Genomic DNA, 20,998 nt, shown 5'->3' on the forward strand with positions numbered 1-20,998 from the left:
CATGCTCCACCGCTGACAAATGGCATTTTTTCACTATTAAAAATAGGAGCAGACGATTTAGTATTTTTCTTCAGTTACAAAAGTTACTTACTGTAGACCATAACCACCATTGAAAAGTTTCAGCTTCTAATTTTGCTTCAAGTTAAAAATATAACAAAATTATTAATTGCATCCCGAAAAAATTCCTTTCCACTATATCCTATATGGAATGAAGTACTGATTGCGCATGCACCAAAGGCGAAGTAAATTATTTTATATTATTTTTTTGTGTTAATTATACATATATACACACGATTAAACACCAATTATTGTTCAAATGATGAATATCATTTATGCAATATTTAAATTAAATTGTTTAATAACTTTAACTTAACAGAAGTCGGTAAATATTGAAAGTTTAAAACTAAGAGAGGCAGAGAAAAATGAGCAGAACACTCTATACTTCTTCTATTCCAAAAGTATAACAAGTCACAGACCATACAACTTTAAAGTACCATACAAAATTAAACAGAAATAGACCATTTATCCTGCAACTACCCCATACACTGACAGATAACCCCTGCAGGATAAACTTGTGCTTTATCAATCAATACATAATGCAGATCTTGAACCTTCCAGTGAATGAAACGTCATGTAGTCCCGCTAAAAAGTAACGTCACATTCACCGGAATTATGTCATTTTTACGATAGCGATTATCTCTTATGGCAGTGTTGTCTTTTTCTTGGCTCATTGCAAAGAAAAGTATTAAAAGCATTATAAAGTAATTTTTTGATAGGTAATTACTGTTTTTTGAGTATTTTCATGTTGTTTTAGTAATCACATACTGATTATCAATACTGGTATTGTTTGCAAATGCATTCATATATTTCCCATGGTAGTGAAAATGAGTGCACTCTCATTCAGTTTAGTGAATGAATCTTTTCCTCCGCATCAAAGAAGTGTTTCGTTTGAGCAATACCGAGTAAATAACTGACAATGTGCTTTCCTTTTGAATATCATAATGGTGCAGGATAAACAGAATACACGGTTTGTATTTACAATATACATTTTATTTTGGTGCTCGACACGGAAAGCCAAGACGGCTCGGCACAGCCTCTTCATCTCAGCTTTCATAAGTCTTGCACCAAAATAAACCTTGTACATGTATTGTAAGATACTAACTATGTATTCTCTGTCTTTTTTATAGTATTAAGTGCAAAAATTGCGAAAAAACACAACCTTATATATCACTCTAATCCACCCCTATCTAATATTACACTAGATAGTCTGCTCATTTACTTATATTACATAATTTGTTAACACTAATCTATATATATGAAGAAATATCATATTTTAAGCTAATATCTCAACCATTCAATAAAACCTTGTTATATTGCACAGTTCGAAGCTATATTGCATGCTTCCATGGAAATGTTATCATTGCACGGTTCGAGATGTTATATTGCACGGCTTTGGGAACACCTCGCTGTTGTTGTCTAGTTTTATAAAAAAACTTCTGAGGAATCGTGCATAACAGTGAGTTACGTTATTATGACGTAACAAAGGTTCACGCTCAATTTCGAGCTAGCTTTATAGATGTCGGATCAGGAACGTCTTGTAGACATTTAATTTATCAAGTAGAGGACGGACAAGACGAATATATTAGATTAAAAGGCTGCATGCAGGTCTAATAATGTGAAAGAAGACAATAAGAAATCTAAACCAGAGTTACAACATGACGTCCGTGGGCTATACGCCAATCTTCCATAGAATTTGAAGCTTTTCCCTATGGTACAGTGTTGATGATTTTGTTTAGTGATTATCTGTTCGTTTTATAAAAATATTCAATTGAAAAACTGGTAATTATGTAATAAAACAAATATTCCATGGGTTACTGTGCTCTAGCTCATAATAAAAACCTCGGTGGTGGTAATCAACAATATATATAATAAAACAAAATAACATTTGTTAAGTACAACCACCTCGGGTTAAATATCATGAAATAGAGCACAGTACCCAATAGAATATTTGTTTTATTACATAATTACCAGTTTTTCAGTTGAATATTTCTATAAAACAAATTATGGTGTTTGAAGTGGCCCTACCAGACAGTGTAAAGTTATGGTATATTGAGGTGACCCTGTAAGGTTATGGTATATTGAGGTGGCCATGTAAGGTTATGGTATATTGAGGTGGCCATGTAAGGTTATGGTATATTGAGGTGGCCATGTAAGGTTATGGTATATTGAGGTGGCCATGTAAGGTTATGGTATATTGAGGTGGCCCTGTCAGGTATATTGAGGTGGCCATGTAAGGTTATGGTATATTGAGGTGGCCCTGTAAGGTTATGGTATATTGAGGTGGCCCTGTCAGGTATTTTGAGGTGGCCCTGTAAGGTTATGGTATATTGAGGTGGCCATGTAAGGTTATGGTATATTGAGGTGGCCATGTAAGGTTATGGTATATTGAGGTGGCCATGTAAGGTTATGGTATATTGAGGTGGCCATGTAAGGTTATGGTATATTGAGGTGGCCATTAAAGGTTATGGTATATTGAGGTGGCCATGTAAGGTTATGGTATATTGAGGTGGCCATGTAAGGTTATGGTATATTGAGGTGGCCATTAAAGGTTATGGTATATTGAGGTGGCCATGTAAGGTTATGGTATATTGAGGTGGCCATGTAAGGTTATGGTATATTGAGGTGGCCATGTAAGGTTATGGTATATTGAGGTGGCCATGTAAGGTTATGGTATATTGAGGTGACGCTGTCAGGTTATGGTATATTGAGGTGGCCATGTAAGGTTATGGTATATTGAGGTATGTAAGGTTATGGTATATTGAGGTGGCCATGTAAGGTTATGGTATATTGAGGTGACGCTGTAAGGTTATGGTATATTGAGGTGGCCATGTAAGGTTATGGTATATTGAGGTGACCTGTAAGGTTATGGTATATTGAGGTGAGCCATGTAAGGTTATGGTTATATTGAGGTGGCCATGTAAGGTTATGGTATATTGAGGTGACGCTGTCAGGTTATGGTATATTGAGGTGGCCATGTAAGGTTATGGTATATTGAGGTGGCCATGTAAGGTTATGGTATATTGAGGTGGCCATGTAAGGTTATGGTATATTGAGGTGGCCATGTAAGGTTATGGTATATTGAGGTGGCCATGTAAGGTTATGGTATATTGAGGTGGCCATGTAAGGTTATGGTATATTGAGGTGGCCCTGTAAGGTTATGGTATATTGAGGTGGCCATGTAAGGTTATGGTATATTGAGGTGGCCATGTAAGGTTATGGTATATTGAGGTGGCCATGTAAGGTTATGGTATATTGAGGTGGCCATGTAAGGTTATGGTATATTGAGGTGGCCATGTAAGGTTATGGTATATTGAGGTGGCGCTGTAAGGTTATGGTATATTGAGGTGGCCATGTAAGGTTATGGTATATTGAGGTGGCCATGTAAGGTTATGGTATATTGAGGTGGCCATGTAAGGTTATGGTAGTTTATATTGAGGTGGCCATGTAAGGTTATGGTATATTGAGGTGGCCATGTAAGGTTATGGTATATTGAGGTGGCCATGTAAGGTTATGGTATATTGAGGTGGCCATGTAAGGTTATGGTATATTGAGGTGGCCCTGTAAGGTTATGGTATATTGAGGTGGCCATGTAAGGTTATGGTATATTGAGGTGGCCATGTAAGGTTATGGTATATTGAGGTGGCCATGTAAGGTTATGGTATATTGAGGTGGCCATGTAAGGTTATGGTATATTGAGGTGGCCATGTAAGGTTATGGTATATTGAGGTGGCCATGTAAGGTTATGGTATATTGAGGTGGCCATGTAAGGTTATGGTATATTGAGGTGGCCATGTAAGGTTATGGTATATTGAGGTGGCCATTAAAGGTTATGGTATATTGAGGTGGCCTTGTAAGGTTATGGTATATTGAGGTGGCCATGTAAGGTTATGGTATATTGAGGTGGCCATGTAAGGTTATGGTATATTGAGGTGGCCATGTAAGGTTATGGTATATTGAGGTGGCCATGTAAGGTTATGGTATATTGAGGTGGCCATGTAAGGTTATGGTATATTGAGGTGGCCATGTAAGGTTATGGTATATTGAGGTGGCCATGTAAAGGTAATGGTATATTGAGGTGGCCCTGTAAGGTTGTATGGTATATTGAGGTGGCCATGTAAGGTTATGGTATATTGAGGTGGCCATTAAAGGTTATGGTATATTGAGGTGGCCATTAAAGGTTATGGTATATTGAGGTGGCCATGTAAGGTTATGGTATATTGAGGTGGCCATGTAAGGTTATGGTATATTGAGGTGGCCATGTAAGGTTATGGTATATTGAGGTGGCCATGTAAGGTTATGGTATATTGAGGTGGCCATGTAAGGTTATGGTATATTGAGGTGGCCATGTAAGGTTATGGTATATTGAGGTGGCCATGTAAGGTTATGGTATATTGAGGTGGCCATGTAAGGTTATGGTATATTGAGGTGGCCATGTAAGGTTATGGTATATTGAGGTGGCCTTGTAAGGTTATGGTATATTGAGGTGGCCATGTAAGGTTATGGTATATTGAGGTGGCCATGTAAGGTTATGGTATATTGAGGTGGCCATGTAAGGTTTATGGTATATTGAGGTGGCCATGTAAGGTTATGGTATATTGAGGTGGCCATGTAAGGTTATGGTATATTGAGGTGGCCATTAAAGGTTATGGTATATTGAGGTGGCCATGTAAGGTTATGGTATATTGAGGTGGCCATGTAAGGTTATGGTATATTGAGGTGGCCATTGTAAGGTTATGGTATATTTATTGAGGTGGCCTGTAAGGTTATGGTATATTGAGGTGGCCATGTAAGGTTATGGTATATTGAGGTGGCCATGTAAGGTTATGGTATATTGAGGTGGCCATGTAAGGTTATATGGTATATTGAGGTGGCCATGTAAGGTTATGGTATATTGTTAGTATATTGAGGTGGCCATGTAAGGTTATGGTATATTGAGGTGGCCATGTAAGGTTATGGTATATTGAGGTGGCCATGTAAGGTTATATGGTATATTGAGGTGGCCATGTAAGGTTATGGTATATTGAGGTGGCCATGTAAGGTTAAGGTATATTGAGGTGGCCATGTAAGGTTATGGTATATTGAGGTGGCCATGTAAGGTTATATGGTATATTGAGGTGGCCATGTAAGGTTATGGTATATTGAGGTGGCCATGTAAGGTTATGGTATATTGAGGTGGCCATGTAAGGTTATGGTATATTGAGGTGGCCATGTAAGGTTATATGGTATATTGAGGTGGCCATGTAAGGTTATGGTATATTGAGGTGGCCATGTAAGGTTATGGTATATTGAGGTGGCCATGTAAGGTTATGGTATATTGAGGTGGCCATGTAAGGTTATGGTATATTGAGGTGGCCATGTAAGGTTATGGTATATTGAGGTGGCCATGTAAGGTTATGGTATATTGAGGTGGCCATGTAAGGTTATGGTATATTGAGGTGGCCATGTAAGGTTATATGGTATATTGAGGTGGCCATGTAAGGTTATGGTATATTGAGGTGGCCATGTAAGGTTATGGTATATTGAGGTGGCCATGTAAGGTTATGGTATATTGAGGTGGCCATGTAAGGTTATGGTATATTGAGGTGGCATGTAAGGTTATGGTATATTGAGGTGGCCATTAAGGATGGTATATTGAGGTGGCCATGTAAGGTTATGGTATATTGAGGTGGCCATGTAAGGTTATGGTATATTGAGGTGGCCATGTAAGGTTATAGTATATTGAGGTGGCCATTAAGGTTATGGTATATTGAGGTGGCCATGTAAGGTTATGGTATATTGAGGTGGCCATGTAAGGTTAAGGTATATTGAGGTGGCCATGTAAGGTTATGGTATATTGAGGTGGCCATGTAAGGTTATGGTATATTGAGGTGGCCATGTAAGGTTATGGTATATTGAGGTGGCCATGTAAGGTTATGGTATATTGAGGTGGCCATGTAAGGTTATAGGTATATTGAGGTGGCCATTAAAGGTTATGGTATATTGAGGTGGCCATGTAAGGTTATAGTATATTGAGGTGGCCATTAAAGGTTATGGTATATTGAGGTGGCCATGTAAGGTTATATGGTATATTGAGGTGGCCATTAAAGGTTATGGTATATTGAGGTGGCCATGTAAGGTTATGGTATATTGAGGTGGCCATGTAAGGTTATGGTATATTGAGGTGGCCATGTAAGGTTATGGTATATTGAGGTGGCCATGTAAGGTTATGGTATATTGAGGTGGCCATGTAAGGTTAAGGTATATTGAGGTGGCCATGTAAGGTTAAGGTATATTGAGGTGGCCATGTAAGGTTATGGTATATTGAGGTGGCCCTGTAAGGTTAAGGTATATTGAGGTGGCCATGTAAGGTTAAGGTATATTGAGGTGGCCATGTAAGGTTATGGTATATTGAGGTGGCCATGTAAGGTTATGGTATATTGAGGTGGCCATGTCAGGTATATTGAGGTGGCCATGTAAGGTTATGGTATATTGAGGTGGCCATGTAAGGTTATGGTATATTGAGGTGGCCATGTAAGGTTATGGTATATTGAGGTGGCCATGTAAGGTTATGGTATATTGAGGTGGCCCTGTAAGGTAAGGTTAGGTAGGTATTTTGAGGTGGCCATGTAAGGTTATGGTATATTGAGGTGGCCCTAAGGTTATGGTATATTGAGGTGGCCATGTAAGGTTATGGTATATTGAGGTGGCCATGTAAGGTTATGGTATATTGAGGTGGCCCTGTAAGGTTATGGTATATTGAGGTGGCCCTGTAAGGTTATGGTATATTGAGGTGGCCCTGTCAGGTATTTTGAGGTGGCCCTGTAAGGTTATGGTATATTGAGGTGGCCCTGTCAGGTATTTTGAGGTGGCCCTGTAAGGTTATGGTATATTGAGGTGGCCCTGTAAGGGTAAGGTATTTTAGGTGGCCCTGTCAGGTTTTTTGAGGTGGCCCTGTCAGGTATTTTGAGGTGGTCCCATCAGGTATTTTGAGGTGGCCCTATCAGGTATTTTGAGGTAGCTATGTGAGGTATTTTGAGGTGGTCCCATCAGGTATTTTGAGGTGGCTATGTCAGGTATTTTGAGGTGGCCCTATCAGGTTTTTTGAGGTGGCCCTGTCAGGTATTTTGAGGTGGTCCCATCAGGTATTTTGAGGTGGCTATGGTAGGTATTTTGAGGTGGTCCCATCAGGTATTTTGAGGTGGCCCTATCAGGATTTTTGAGGTGGCCCTGTCAGGTATTTTGAGGTGTTCCCATCAGGTATTTTGAGGTGGCTATGTCAGGTATTTTGAGGTGGCCCTATCAGGTATTTTGAGGTGGCCCTGTCAGGTATTTTGAGGTGGCCCTGTCAGGTATATTGAGGTGGTCCAATCAGGTATTTTGAGGTGGCCCTGTCAGGTATATTGAGGTGGCCCTGTCAGGTATTTTGATGTGGCCCTGTCAGGTATATTGAGGTGGTCCAATCAGGTATTTTGAGGTGGCCCTGTCAGGTATATTGAGGTGGTCCTGTCAGGTATTTTGAGGTGACCCTTTCAGGTATATTGAGGTGGCCCTGTCAGGTATTTTGAGGTGGCCCTGTCAGGTATATTGAGGTGGTCCCATCAGGTATTTTGAGGTGGCCCTGTCAGGTATTTTGAGGTGGTCCTGTCAGGTATTTTGAGGTGGCCCTTTCAGGTATTTTGAGGTGGCCCTGTCAGGTATATTGAGGTGGTCCTGTCAGGTATTTTGAGGTGGCCCTGTCAGGTATATTGAGGTGGCCCTGTCAGGTATTTTGAGGTGGCCCTTTCAGGTATATTGAGGTGGCCCTGTCAGGTATTTCAAGGTGGTCCCATCAGAAAGCACCATTTGATTGATTAAAACCACACTCAGCATTATACATGTGACAAACAACTTACAACAGTTTTTGATTAATTCTTGAAAATGGATTCATTATCAACATATTACATTCCTTAATGAGATTTTAACGATGGGAAAAGTAACGTTTATAATCGGAAACTGGTGCATGTGTGTGTATACTAATAACTGTAATGGATCTAGGGATGTGTAAATCTAGAATATTTATGTCAAAAGTCAGAACTAGAAAAGAAATCTCTTTAATGTTTAAAATATGTTTTACACTTTTCCCTCAGAAAAAATTATTCAATATTTACACTATATTTCTATAAGTATAATGTATCTTAAATGGCCAGTTCAAATTTTATATTATTTTTTTGATAAATTTAAAGTTTACGTTATCTTAATAAGTTATTTTAAAAGTTTATATCATCTTATTGATTAGTTCAAAATTTACATTATCTTAATAAATTAGTTTAAAGGGAAATAAATTATTTTATATCATTTTTGTGTTAATTAGACAAATATATACACGATTAAACACCAATTATTGTTCAAATGACAAATAACATTTATGCTCTGTCAGCGATGGAGCATCTTTAAAGTTTCCATTATTTTGTTGGTTTATAATTATTATCTTTATTGATCAGTTCAAAGTTCAAATTTTATCTATAACATCTCAATTTAACATATTTTTTTAAAAACCTTAAAGGTTGTATTATTTTGAATAAGTTTACATTAAGTCTATCTATATTATTTTGAATTTTATGTTTAAGGTCTATCTATATAAAGTTAATATAGGTCATGTTTTGTTTTTATTGTTTGATCATATTGATTTTTTAATTCTCCACCGCTGTCAAATGGTATTTTTTCTCTATCAGAAGCAGACAATTTAGTATTTTTCTTCAGTTACAAAAAATTACTTACTTTACACCATTACCGCCATTGAAAAGTTTGAGCTCCTAATTTTACTTCAAGTTAAAAATATGAAAAATAATTAATTGTATCCTGAAAAAATTCTGTTGCACTATATCCAATATGGAATGAAGGACTGATTGTGCATGACCCAAAGGTGAAATAACTTATTTTATATTATTTTTTGTGTTAATTAGACTTATGTACACAATTAAAAACTAATTATTGTTCTAATGATAAAGATCATTTATGCTCTGTCGGCGGTGGAGCATCTTTAATTAAAAAAAAAAAAAAATATATATATAATTTTCACATCCGTGAGCAGCAAAATTAACAAGATATGCATACACAAATTAAATGTCTTAATTTTACATATTTTTCTGTTATAATACTACCAAATATATTTAAAGATGCTCCACCCCTGACAAATAGTATTTTTTCACTATCAAAAACAGGAGCAGACATATAAGTATTTTCTCTCAGTTACAAAAGTTCCTTACTTACACCATTACCACCATTGAAAAGTTTGAGCTTCTAATTTTACTTCAAGATAAAAATATTAGAAATATTTAATTGCAACGCCAAAAAAAGTTCCATGGCACTTATGTTGTCCTATATGGAATGAAGTACTGATCGTGCATGCACCAAAAGCAAAATGAATTATTCTATATTATAATTTTTTGTGTTAATTAGACATATATATACACCAGTTATTGTTCAAATGATGAGTATCGTTTATGCTCTGGCGATGGCGGCATCTTCAATAAATAGTGCAAATAATTATCAAATAAGTTAATACATAAAACCTTTGAACTGGATCAGAGATTCTGATTTAATTTATGTGCTTCAATAAACTGAAAAATGATCAAATAAACAACATTAAAAAACTGTTGTTTATTAACAATGTTACTTGAACACCCTGTATAGAAATAATTATACAAATCTTTTTTTTATATAAAATTTAAAAACCTGAAACGGTAACATAATCGAAAAAAATGCTTTATATATATATATGTACATACCTGTATCATCATCTTGCAAATATTTTCAAAATCCACCGAATCCATAAAAAAATCAAACAGGGGAATATGTAAATGCTATGTAAGCCATTGTAAAGGCAGAAGAGTTGTGTACCTGCTTTATAAGACAGCGTTCAACTCATAAAAAAGTTGGACGCTGCATTTCCTGTTTTACTCTCCTTCATAACTTTATCGTAAAATGTTTTATATTTAGCGGACTGTGTCGCAGTAACAATGGCCATCTTTCTCTAATGTACATAGTATGGCAGTTTTACTACTTTAAGCCATGCTGACTTGAGTGTTACTTTCCACTTTTAAAAATGTTTTGTTGTTCAGTATATGCCTTCCACAGTTGAGTGACTCGGGACATTTCAGTTCTTGTTCAGTGAGCACAGTGCAACACAGTAATGATATGCAGTTGTTTGATGTCTAGGTGCGATTAACTGAACCCATCTCATTTTTGACAAGTAAAAATCAGGACACATAGGTACAACACAGGTAGATACACACATGTGTACCCTGGAGAGAATTCTCTATAGACAGATGCACACACAATGTCTCCCGTGATCCAGAGATCCCTGCTTCCCTACTAAACTCACAGTAACACTATCCCTCCATGCATGTGTACACTGTTTAGACAAACTTGAGAAAGGCATATTTTGACTGGGTTATTACAACAAGTCTGCAAAGCTGATGGATAAAATGAGAGATAGAGTTAGACGGTGAAGACAAGGTCCAACACACATACCTGCATGCTACCCCATTCAATGGTTTTATTGTATAGTACTCTGCAGGATGCTTATTATGTATAGCAGATATAATCATCTGCAAAACTCTGTATCAAGCTGCACTTAATTAAATAATAGCTATACTATTTATTGATCAGTTAGACCCTGGATTACACAAGGAATGATCTGCTAGTACAGCCTTTTTGTAAGGATGTGCATGTCCAATGGTTCTAAGTTAGACATTCTAATATTATCTCCCCACTGCGCCAGTAAAATCACCCATCCAGATCTTACAGATCAGTTGACAGTCTAAGATTCTAGAGAGTGTTCTATTCCATCATCTAGTACTGTATAATCAGTATTGTTATTACTACTACTCCTTACATAAACATTTCAATGGCTATAACCATGAACAGATTTAATTTAAATGTCTTACACAATTGTAAAAAGATTGCTGAGAATTCATTTATAAGACTGTGGATATAGAACACTTTACATTAAAGCTGAATCCCTGGTGGATACCTGAACAGTGGTCCTGCTCCTCCTCCCATCCAACGCCCTGGTACTCTCCCAGACACACACATACAGCCAGACTAGAGCAGTTTTTTTCTCATTGACCAAGTATTTGCCTCAGTGGTGAGATTGACCTCATCGGGTCACCAGGGTCATCCAGGGGTCAGCAGAGCTTTATCTGACCACACATTAACAACAGTAGCCATCAGACAAACAGTAGGTGATGTCGGCTGCATGACCATTGGTTAATAAGATACTTGATACAGAAAGGTCTCTGACCAGGGATTTGGACCTAACAATTAGGAAATATATGATACAAACGACCACAGCAATAATCCCCATGTGTAAAGAGGATAACAGGAATTAAATGGAACATGGTTACCATGTATACCTGGAGTTTTAAGGACACAACCATTCCAAAAAACCATGTACTCTACAGTGTGGGGGAAACACCATGTACCCTACAGTAGGGGGGAGACACCATGTACCCTACAGTCTGGGGGAGACACCATGTACCCTACAGTGTGGGGGAGACACCATGTACCCTACAGTGTGGGGGAAACACCATGTACCCTACATTGTGGGGGAGACACCATGTACCCTACAAAGTAGGGGAGACACCATGTACCCTACAGTGTGGGGGAGACACCATGTACCCTACAGTGTGGGGGAGACACCATGTACCCTACAGTGTGGGGGAGACACCATGTACCCTACAGTGTGGGGGAGACACCATGTACCCTACAGTAGGGGGGAGACACCATGTACCCTACAGTGTGGGGGAGATACCATGTACCCTACAGTGTGGGGGAAACACCATGTACCCTACAGTGTGGGGGAGACAGCATGTACCCTACAGTGTGGGGGAGACAGCATGTACCCTACAGTGTGGGGGAGACACCATGTACCCTACAGTGTGGGGGAGACACCATGTACCCTACAGTGTTGGGGAGACACCATGTACCCTACAGTGTTGGGGAGACACCATGTACCCTACAGTGTGGGGGAGACACCATGTACCCTACAGTGTGGGGGAGACACCATGTACCCTACAGTGTGGGGGGAGACACCATGTACCCTACAGTGTGGGGGAGACACCATGTACCCTACAGTGTGGGGGAAACACCATGTACCCTACAGTGTGGGGGAAACACTATGTACCCTACAGTGTAGGGGAGACACCATGTACCCTACAGTGTGGGGGAGACACCGTGTACCCTACAGTGTGGGGGAGACACCATGTACCCCACAGTATGGGGGAGATACCATGTACCCTACAGTGTGGGGGAGACACCATGTACCCTACAATAGGGGGGAGACACCATGTACCCTACAGTGTCGGGGAGACACCATGTAACCTACAGTGTGGGGGAGAAACCATGTTCCCTATAGTGTGGGGGAGATACCATGTACCCTACAGTGTGGGGGAGACACCATGTACCCTACAATAGGGGGGAGACACCATGTACCCTACAGTGTCGGGGAGACACCATGTAACCTACAGTGTGGGGGAGAAACCATGTTCCCTATAGTGTGGGGGAGAAACCATGTTCCCTATATGTGTGGGGGAGATACCATGTACCCTACAGTGTGGGGGAGACACCATGTACCCTACAGTAGGGGGGAGACACCATGTACCCTACAGTGTGGGGGAGATACCATGTACCCTACAGTGTTGGGGAGACACCATGTAACCTACAGTGTGGGGGAGAAACCATGTACCCTACAGTGTGGGGGAGATACCATGTACCCTACAGTGTGGGGGAGACACCATGTACCCTACAGTGTGGGGGAGACACCATGTACCCTACAGTGTGGGGGAGACACCATGTACCCTACAGTGTGGGGGAGACACCATGTACCCTACAGTGTGGGGGAGACACCATGTACCCTACAGTGTGGGGGAGACACCATGTACCCTACAGTGTGGGGGAGATACCATGTACCCTACAGTGTGGGGGAGACACCATGTACCCTACAGTGTGGGGGAGACACCATGTACCCTACAGTGTGGGGGAGACACCATGTACCCTACAGTGTGGGGGACACACCATGTACCCTACAGTGTGGGAGAGACACCATGTACCCTACAGTGTAGGGGAGACACCATGCATATTCTATTTTCGGACATTTGACTTAGATATCGAGAAATATTTTTAAATATTTGACGTGTGTATGACATTTAATCTGTGATATTTCTTTGATGATAAGAGATTAAGTGGGATTAACCATCAAAATAACAACCAACAGATCCATCTGGTATTTGATTCCTCTAGAAAAACATGTCTCACTTGTACTCTTAATATTAAAAATACATCACTAAAATTTGATCACCAGCTGAAGGAAAGTGATTGACGCTTGTTAGCAATTCTCTATGAAATCTAAATGGAATGAAAAAACTGACAAAATATGACAAAGATAGAGATGGTATTATATTGAAACAGTGACACTCAACCTATGGAATTATTAGGTCATATCCAAAGGCAAAAGATAGTCTAGAAAAGCCTGAAATAACTACCGTATCAACAAAAAATGTATTGTGGTTTCCAAATAAACGTCTAGATTGTCATGCTTGTCTCTAAGTCACTGTACAGTCATACACCCTCTAGCTGGTAATAATATGACAGCTACTGTAGCCTCTAAACACATTCATGGCATATTTAATTATATTACAAAAATTAGAGTAATTATAATTTCTATGATTCAGATACCTCCATAGCCAAGGGTAACGGCACTAAGGAAAGTGACACTCGTTTAACTGAAACGCAATCAACTAATCAACAAATAAATGAAACTTGTTACAACTATATAAGAACTCTGACACTTATTGTAAAATCTTGACACCAATACAAAAAAGGTCATGTGCTAGTTGTGTAAAGAACATACAAATAATTGACCTACATACAGATATGTAATATAAGAAATGTCACACGTCTCATGTCTAATTATATAAGAGACATGACATAATTAGCGCACAGACATTTCTGAAATATGAGTTCCTAGTTCAAATCAATTCTAACGCTGAATGATGACAGTTTGAATGCCCTATATATTGTGTCTGTGGTGTCCACATAATATCTATATTTCTAACTATTTGGTACCGAGAAGAAGTGTAAGGGAGACAACTCTTATACAACATTGTATCATATTAGTGGGTATCAGGTAGAGTAGTTGAAAGCTGTCTACACAACACAAGTTATCAACTATTACTCCTCGGTTGTGGGTTAATTACCTAATACAATGATAAAGTAATATGTCTTAGCACAAGAAAAATCTGTACAGCTCCATCATATTATATTTTTTACCTGAATTAGTATGCTACATTATAAGTAAATAATTATACTTTTAATGGTAATTAACCCTAATTGAAACAGTGCTACCGGTAATGAAATCATTATGAAGAAATATTTGTTGATTTCGTGGTAACTGTAAGACCATGAATATGAAAACAATGAATTTTGTTTTTATTTAATTGTTACTGAATTCAATCTCCGTCAGCTTACCACAAATATTTATATCCACAAAATGATTTCAAAACCCCAAACAAACAAAAAAGTAGACACAAATATTCCATGTACAGTATCTGAATTGTGACCAGTTGGTTACATGTTGGAGCCCCAGTGGTGGTAACCATAGGTAGATCTGCACTAGATTTTCATACAAAAAGACTAATAGTTCATGTATTAGCTGTATAATCAGTGTATCAGGTTACAGGTGTATTGTGCTTATTACATAAAGAAGTAATTATGTAATACCATGAATCTTCCGACATTCTACCAAAATCTGAAGAGGTTATCTTTATGATTATAGATGCTTTAAGGTTGTTCAAAAACAGGAAGAATTTAGCCAAGAAATGACAATCCTTCAACTGACATCATATGGACATCAGGTGTAGAGATTGTGCCACTTTATTATAAGAGCATTATGAATAATGATTGGCCAGACTCCACCTCAGGAAATCCACTATATATTTTCTTATCAAAACCCTCTACGAATGAAGTGAGATATGACATTTAAAATCCTATCTAGAATCAAAGGGCAGTTAATTTATTTCATATTCCATGTTTTTGTCAGCTCGCATACAACTACGGTTGTTTTCTTGACAAATAAACATAAAATTTTAACAGAGGCAGCCTAGAGGGAGCTGGTAGACATGTTTAGGAGTGTTTGGCAAACACATCACCTATAAGTTGCAAAGTTGGATCACCAGATTTGTGTGTTGTGGAATCAACCAGAAGTTACTGGCGAAGGGCAGTAAAAACAGAAATACCAGAATCAGCAGACAAAAAGAATGGTTAGCATAACCATCCATACATTATACAATAAAAATGCTAACTAATACAATCATACTTTTTTCTAAACATCCAACGCTCTACACAGAGATAAACCTTACGTAAATATATAATTCTTGAAATTGTTTCATGAAATAATTATTGTATTTATTTCAGGAACTGAGTGATGAGAAGCTGAGCATATATTTTGGGGGCAGATTTCTTGAGACTTAACTCTGTAGGTGTCAATTACAAAATCCTCCTAAGCAATCTGCTAATTATTACACATTCATTCGACCATTACAACACACACACTGCCTATGCGTTTAAAGTTCTAGGTTAGGTCAAATCAAGTTTTACTTCCTTTAGAAACATATTTGGCTATAGATTAAAACAATACCAGAATTATTCAATTGAAAAACCATAAAAAACTTTGAAATGTTGAATTGTATCTGTGTGATCTATTATGCCTAAAACTTAGCAAGAGGCCAAAAGGGCATGTAATCCTCATTGATAACGAATGCTGTTTTAAGAAACCCTTTGTGACTTTTTGTATTGATTGTTTTTCGCCCTTGTTTTAAAGAGTCATTTATCTAATAGACTCGGTACAATTTGAAAATTACCTTCATTCTCTTAAAACTTATTTCATTTTGATTTTAGAATGATCCCTTACTGCATTGTAACAGTATCAATGTTTGGTAAATAATCAAACAGAAATAGCCAATGAAAACACACAATGCTATAAGTGATTATATTGACAAGTTAAACTTAATTCAAACACACTTTAAATCAGTCCTTTATTTCAATTTACTATTTATTTGACAAAACTGAGGTAATATTACAATCTACTTCGCTCACTAGAAGGCAAAGAAATTCCCAGACAATGACCTTTATTTGACCTTTGATCAGTTCGCCTCCCCCTCCAATACCAGACACAAAACTGTGGTCTCCCATCCATCTTCTAGACACTTTTTTAGATATACTGCATAAGATTAGCAGCACTTCAAAGTCTCTCCCAGATAATTGATATTTCTTGTTTGTATTTAGACAAAAGACAAACACAACAGAATCAGACATGAAGTTCTCTCTATCATTCTTCTCAGACAGATCATTCCGTCCCTGGTGGAAGGCTATTTATCATTTTATTTCAGTGGAATTATGGTCTTAATGATGTCTCTATCAAACATTTATAATTGTTATTTGAAATCTTCTGCTCCATAAGAAAAAATCATGATTTTTGCTATCTGGGAGGAATTCATTGTTGTAATGATTCATTGTATTTTACATTGATTTTTTTTGTTTTAAGTTTATAATGCATTCTACATGTAAAATGAAAGTATTACATTGTGTTGTATAATTGTTAGTTTACATTTGCGAAGATTAATCTCTGCGAATCAATATCCTCCTACATTATATTACAAGTATTTTTAATTCAATAATGTTATCTGTAAAAGTTAATCACTGTGAAGTTGGTGTGAAATGTAAATCATGAAAATTTAGAAGCCGCGACAGAAAGCTGTTTTGAAATGTAGTTTCTGGTAACTTAGTAATGATTATACAAGTGATAAAGTTACCTGATATAATCAAAGATGCTAGGTTAGTTATAAAAAGTTCAGCTGGTATAGCTATTCCTGATAAACAAAGCACAGTGATGATGAATTGTTCACTTAAATTCTATACCCAGAGAGCATGAATCCTACATTTGCCACCTAGCCTAATTGATTTGAATTAAGCAGGTGTTTGTCTATACAGGTGTAAACTTACCTGTACTGAAGCCCACAGGCTACTGAAATCTTCCCTCTGTTGTCTCTCATTCATGTTGATGCTGGCATAGCAGTCAGGGCTGCAAATAGAAAACCCAACATATCAGTACAATCAGGATGTGAAACATTTCATAATGAGGTGAAATTAATTGCTTTATAATAACACTGTCAAGGTAGAATTGAATCAGATTCCATAAGAACAAAATGAGGCATTGGCTCATCTTTACTTTCCTGAACTCCTTTAGCTATCATGTCTAGCCATGTCAGACTGGTGTGAAAATAGCATCACCTTATATTGATATCTTTCCAGTCTCCACAGCACTGACAATAAACATAGCTGTTATCATTTCCAATCACCATCATGCACAGAAATGTCATAGATGATGAAATGTGTCTTTTTAACATATGTTCAAGTCAAGTGGTTTATTACAAGTAGGTTTCAATGAGTCCTGGAGAGACTTATTACAAATAAACTTCACTGATGTCCAGAGACTAATTACAATAGACTTCACTGATGTCCAGAGACTAATTACAAATAGACTTCACTGATGTTCAGAGACTAATTACAATAGACTTCACTGATGTTCAGAGACTAATTACAATAATCACTGATGTTCAGAGACTAATTACAATAGACTTCACTGATATTTCAGAGACTATTACAAATAAACTTCACTGATGTCCAGAGACTAATTACAAATAGACTTCACTGATGTCCAGAGACTAATTACAAATAAACTTCACTGATGTCCAGAGACTAATTACAATAGACTTCACTGATGTCCAGAGACTAATTACAAATAAACTTCACTGATGTCCAGAGACTAATTACAATAGACTTCACTGATGTCCAGAGACTAATTACAAATAGACTTCACTGATGTCCAGAGACTAATTACAAATAAACTTCACTGATGTCCAGAGACTAATTACAAATAGACTTCACTGATGTCCAGAGACTAATTACAAATAAACTTCACTGATGTCCAGAGACTAATTACAAATATACTTCACTGATGTCCAGAGACTAATTACAAATAGACTTCACTGATGTCCAGAGACTAATTACAAATAACTTCACTGATGTCCAGAGACTAATTACAATAATACTGATGTCCAGAGACTAATTACAAATAGACTTCACTGATGTCCAGAGACAATTACAATACTTCACTGATACTAATTACAATAGACTTCACTGATGTCCAGAGACTAATTACAAATAGATTCACTGATGTCCAGAGACTAATTACAAATAACTTCACTGATGTCCAGAGACTAATTACAAATAACTTCACTGATGTCCAGAGACTAATTACAATAGACTTCACTGATGTCCAGAGACTAATTACAAATAGATTCACTGATGTCCAGAACTAATTACAAATAACTTCACTGATGTCAGATGATCAGACTAATTACACTTCACTGATGTCCAGAGACTAATTAAATAACTTCACTGATGTCCAGAGCAGACTAATTACAAATAGACTTCACTGATGTCCAGAGACTAATTACAAATAGACTTCACTGATGTCCAGAGACTAATTACAAATAGACTTCACTGATGTCCAGAGACTAATTACAAATAGACTTCACTGATGTCCAGAGACTAATTACAAATAGACTTCACTGATGTCCAGAGACTAATTACAAATAGACTTCACTGATGTCCAGAGACTAATTACAATAGACTTCACTGATGTCCAGAGACTAATTACAATAGACTTCACTGATGTCCAGAGACTAATTACAAATAGACTTCACTGATGTCCAGAGACTAATTACAAATAGACTTCACTGATGTCCAGAGACTAATTACAAATATACTTCACTGATGTCCAGAGACTAATTACAAATAGTCACTTCACTTCACTGATGTCCAGAGACTAATTACAAATAGACTTCACTGATGTCCAGAGACTAATTACAAATAGACTTCACTGATGTCCAGAGACTAATTACAAATAGACTTCACTGATGTCCAGAGACTAATTACAAATAGACTTCACTGATGTCCAGAGACTAATTACAAATAGACTTCACTGATGTCCAGAGACTAATTACAAATAGACTTCACTGATGTCCAGAGACTAATTACAAATAGACTTCACTGATGTCCAGAGACTAATTACAAATAGACTTCACTGATGTCCAGAGACTAATTACAAATAGACTTCACTGATGTCCAGAGACTAATTACAAATATTAATTCAAGCAATTACAAATAGACTTCACTGATGTCCAGAGACTAATTACAAATAGACTTCACTGATGTCCAGAGACTAATTACAAATAGACTTCACTGATGTCCAGAGACTAATTACAAATAGACTTCACTGATGTCCAGAGACTAATTACAAATAGACTTCACTGATGTCCAGAGACTAATTACAAATAGACTTCACTGATGTCCAGAGACTAATTACAAATAGATTTCACTGATGTCCAGAGATTAATTACAAATAGACTTCACTGATGTCCAGAGACTAATTACAAATAGACTTCACTGATGTCCAGAGACTAATTACAAATAGACTTCACTGATGTCCAGAGACTAATTACAAATAGATTTCACTGATGTCCAGAGACTAATTACAAATAGACTTCACTGATGTCCAGAGACTAATTACAAATAGACTTCACTGATGTCCAGAGACTAATTACAAATAGACTTCACTGATGTCCAGAGACTAATTACAAATAGACTTCACTGATGTCCAGAGACTAATTACAAATAGACTTCACTGATGTCCAGAGACTAATTACAATAGACTTCACTGATGTCCAGAGACTAATTACAAATAGACTTCACTGATGTCCAGAGACTAATTACAAATAGACTTCACTGATGTCCAGAGACTAATTACAAATAGACTTCACTGATGTCCAGAGACTAATTACAAATAGACTTCACTGATGTCCAGAGACTAATTACAAATAGACTTCACTGATGTCCAGAACTAATTACAAATACTTCACTGATGTCCAGAGACTAATTACAAATAGACTGATGTCAGAGACTAATTACAATAGACTGATCCAGAGACTAATTACAAATAGACTTCACTGATGTCCAGAGACTAATTACAAATAGACTTCACTGATGTCCAGAGACTAATTACAAATAGACTTCACTGATGTCCAGAGACTAATTACAAATAGACTTCACTGATGTCCAGAGACTAATTACAAATAGACTTCACTGATGTCCAGAGACTAATTACAAATAGACTTCACTGATGTCCAGAGACTAATTACAAATAGACTTCACTGATGTCCAGAGACTAATTACAAATAGACTGATGTCCAAACAATTACAAATAGACTTCACTGATGTCCAGAGACTAATTACAAATAGACTTCACTGATGTCCAGAGACTAATTACAAATAGACTTCACTGATGTCCAGAGACTAATTACAAATAGACTTCACTGATGTCCAGAGACTAATTACAAATAGACTTCACTGATGTCCAGAGACTAATTACAAATAGACTTCACTGATGTCCAGAGACTAATTACAAATAGACTTCACTGATGTCCAGAGACTAATTACAAATAGACTTCACTGATGTCCAGAGACTAATTACAAATAGACTTCACTGATGTCCAGAGACTAATTACAAATAGACTTCACTGATGTCCAGAGACTAATTACAAATAGACTTCACTGATGTCCAGAGACTAATTACAAATAGACTTCACTGATGTCCAGAGACTAATTACAAATAGACTTCACTGATGTCCAGAGACTAATTACAAATAGATTTCACTGATGTCCAGAGACTAATTACAAATAGACTTCACTGATGTCCAGAGACTAATTACAAATAGACTTCACTGATGTCCAGAGACTAATTACAAATAGACTTCACTGATGTCCAGAGACTAATTACAAATAGACTTCACTGATGTCC

At 37.2% G+C, this 20,998-nt stretch overlaps 1 protein-coding gene across 4 annotated transcripts in view; it reads right to left on the minus strand.

The window, feature by feature from the left end:
• The window catches only part of LOC138321709 (zinc finger transcription factor lin-29-like), a 229,994-nt gene that overhangs the window by 127,354 nt on the left and 81,642 nt on the right, over window positions 1–20,998 (minus strand). For 3 of the 4 annotated variants that reach the window (XR_011208352.1, XM_069265625.1, XM_069265614.1), the window contains exon 2: window positions 17,080–17,158. Coding sequence is in view for 3 of the 4 variants with exons in the window: in XM_069265625.1 (XP_069121726.1) it covers window positions 17,080–17,158 (79 nt within the window). In the remaining variant the exon portion in view is untranslated. Of the gene's footprint in view, window positions 1–9,806; window positions 10,063–17,079; window positions 17,159–20,998 lie in introns of those variants that run through there. The other variant, XM_069265632.1, reaches the window with a different exon arrangement.

The sequence above is a fragment of the Argopecten irradians genome, chromosome 1 (genome assembly GCF_041381155.1).
Source record: "Argopecten irradians isolate NY chromosome 1, Ai_NY, whole genome shotgun sequence".
NCBI lineage: Eukaryota > Metazoa > Mollusca > Bivalvia > Pectinida > Pectinidae > Argopecten > Argopecten irradians.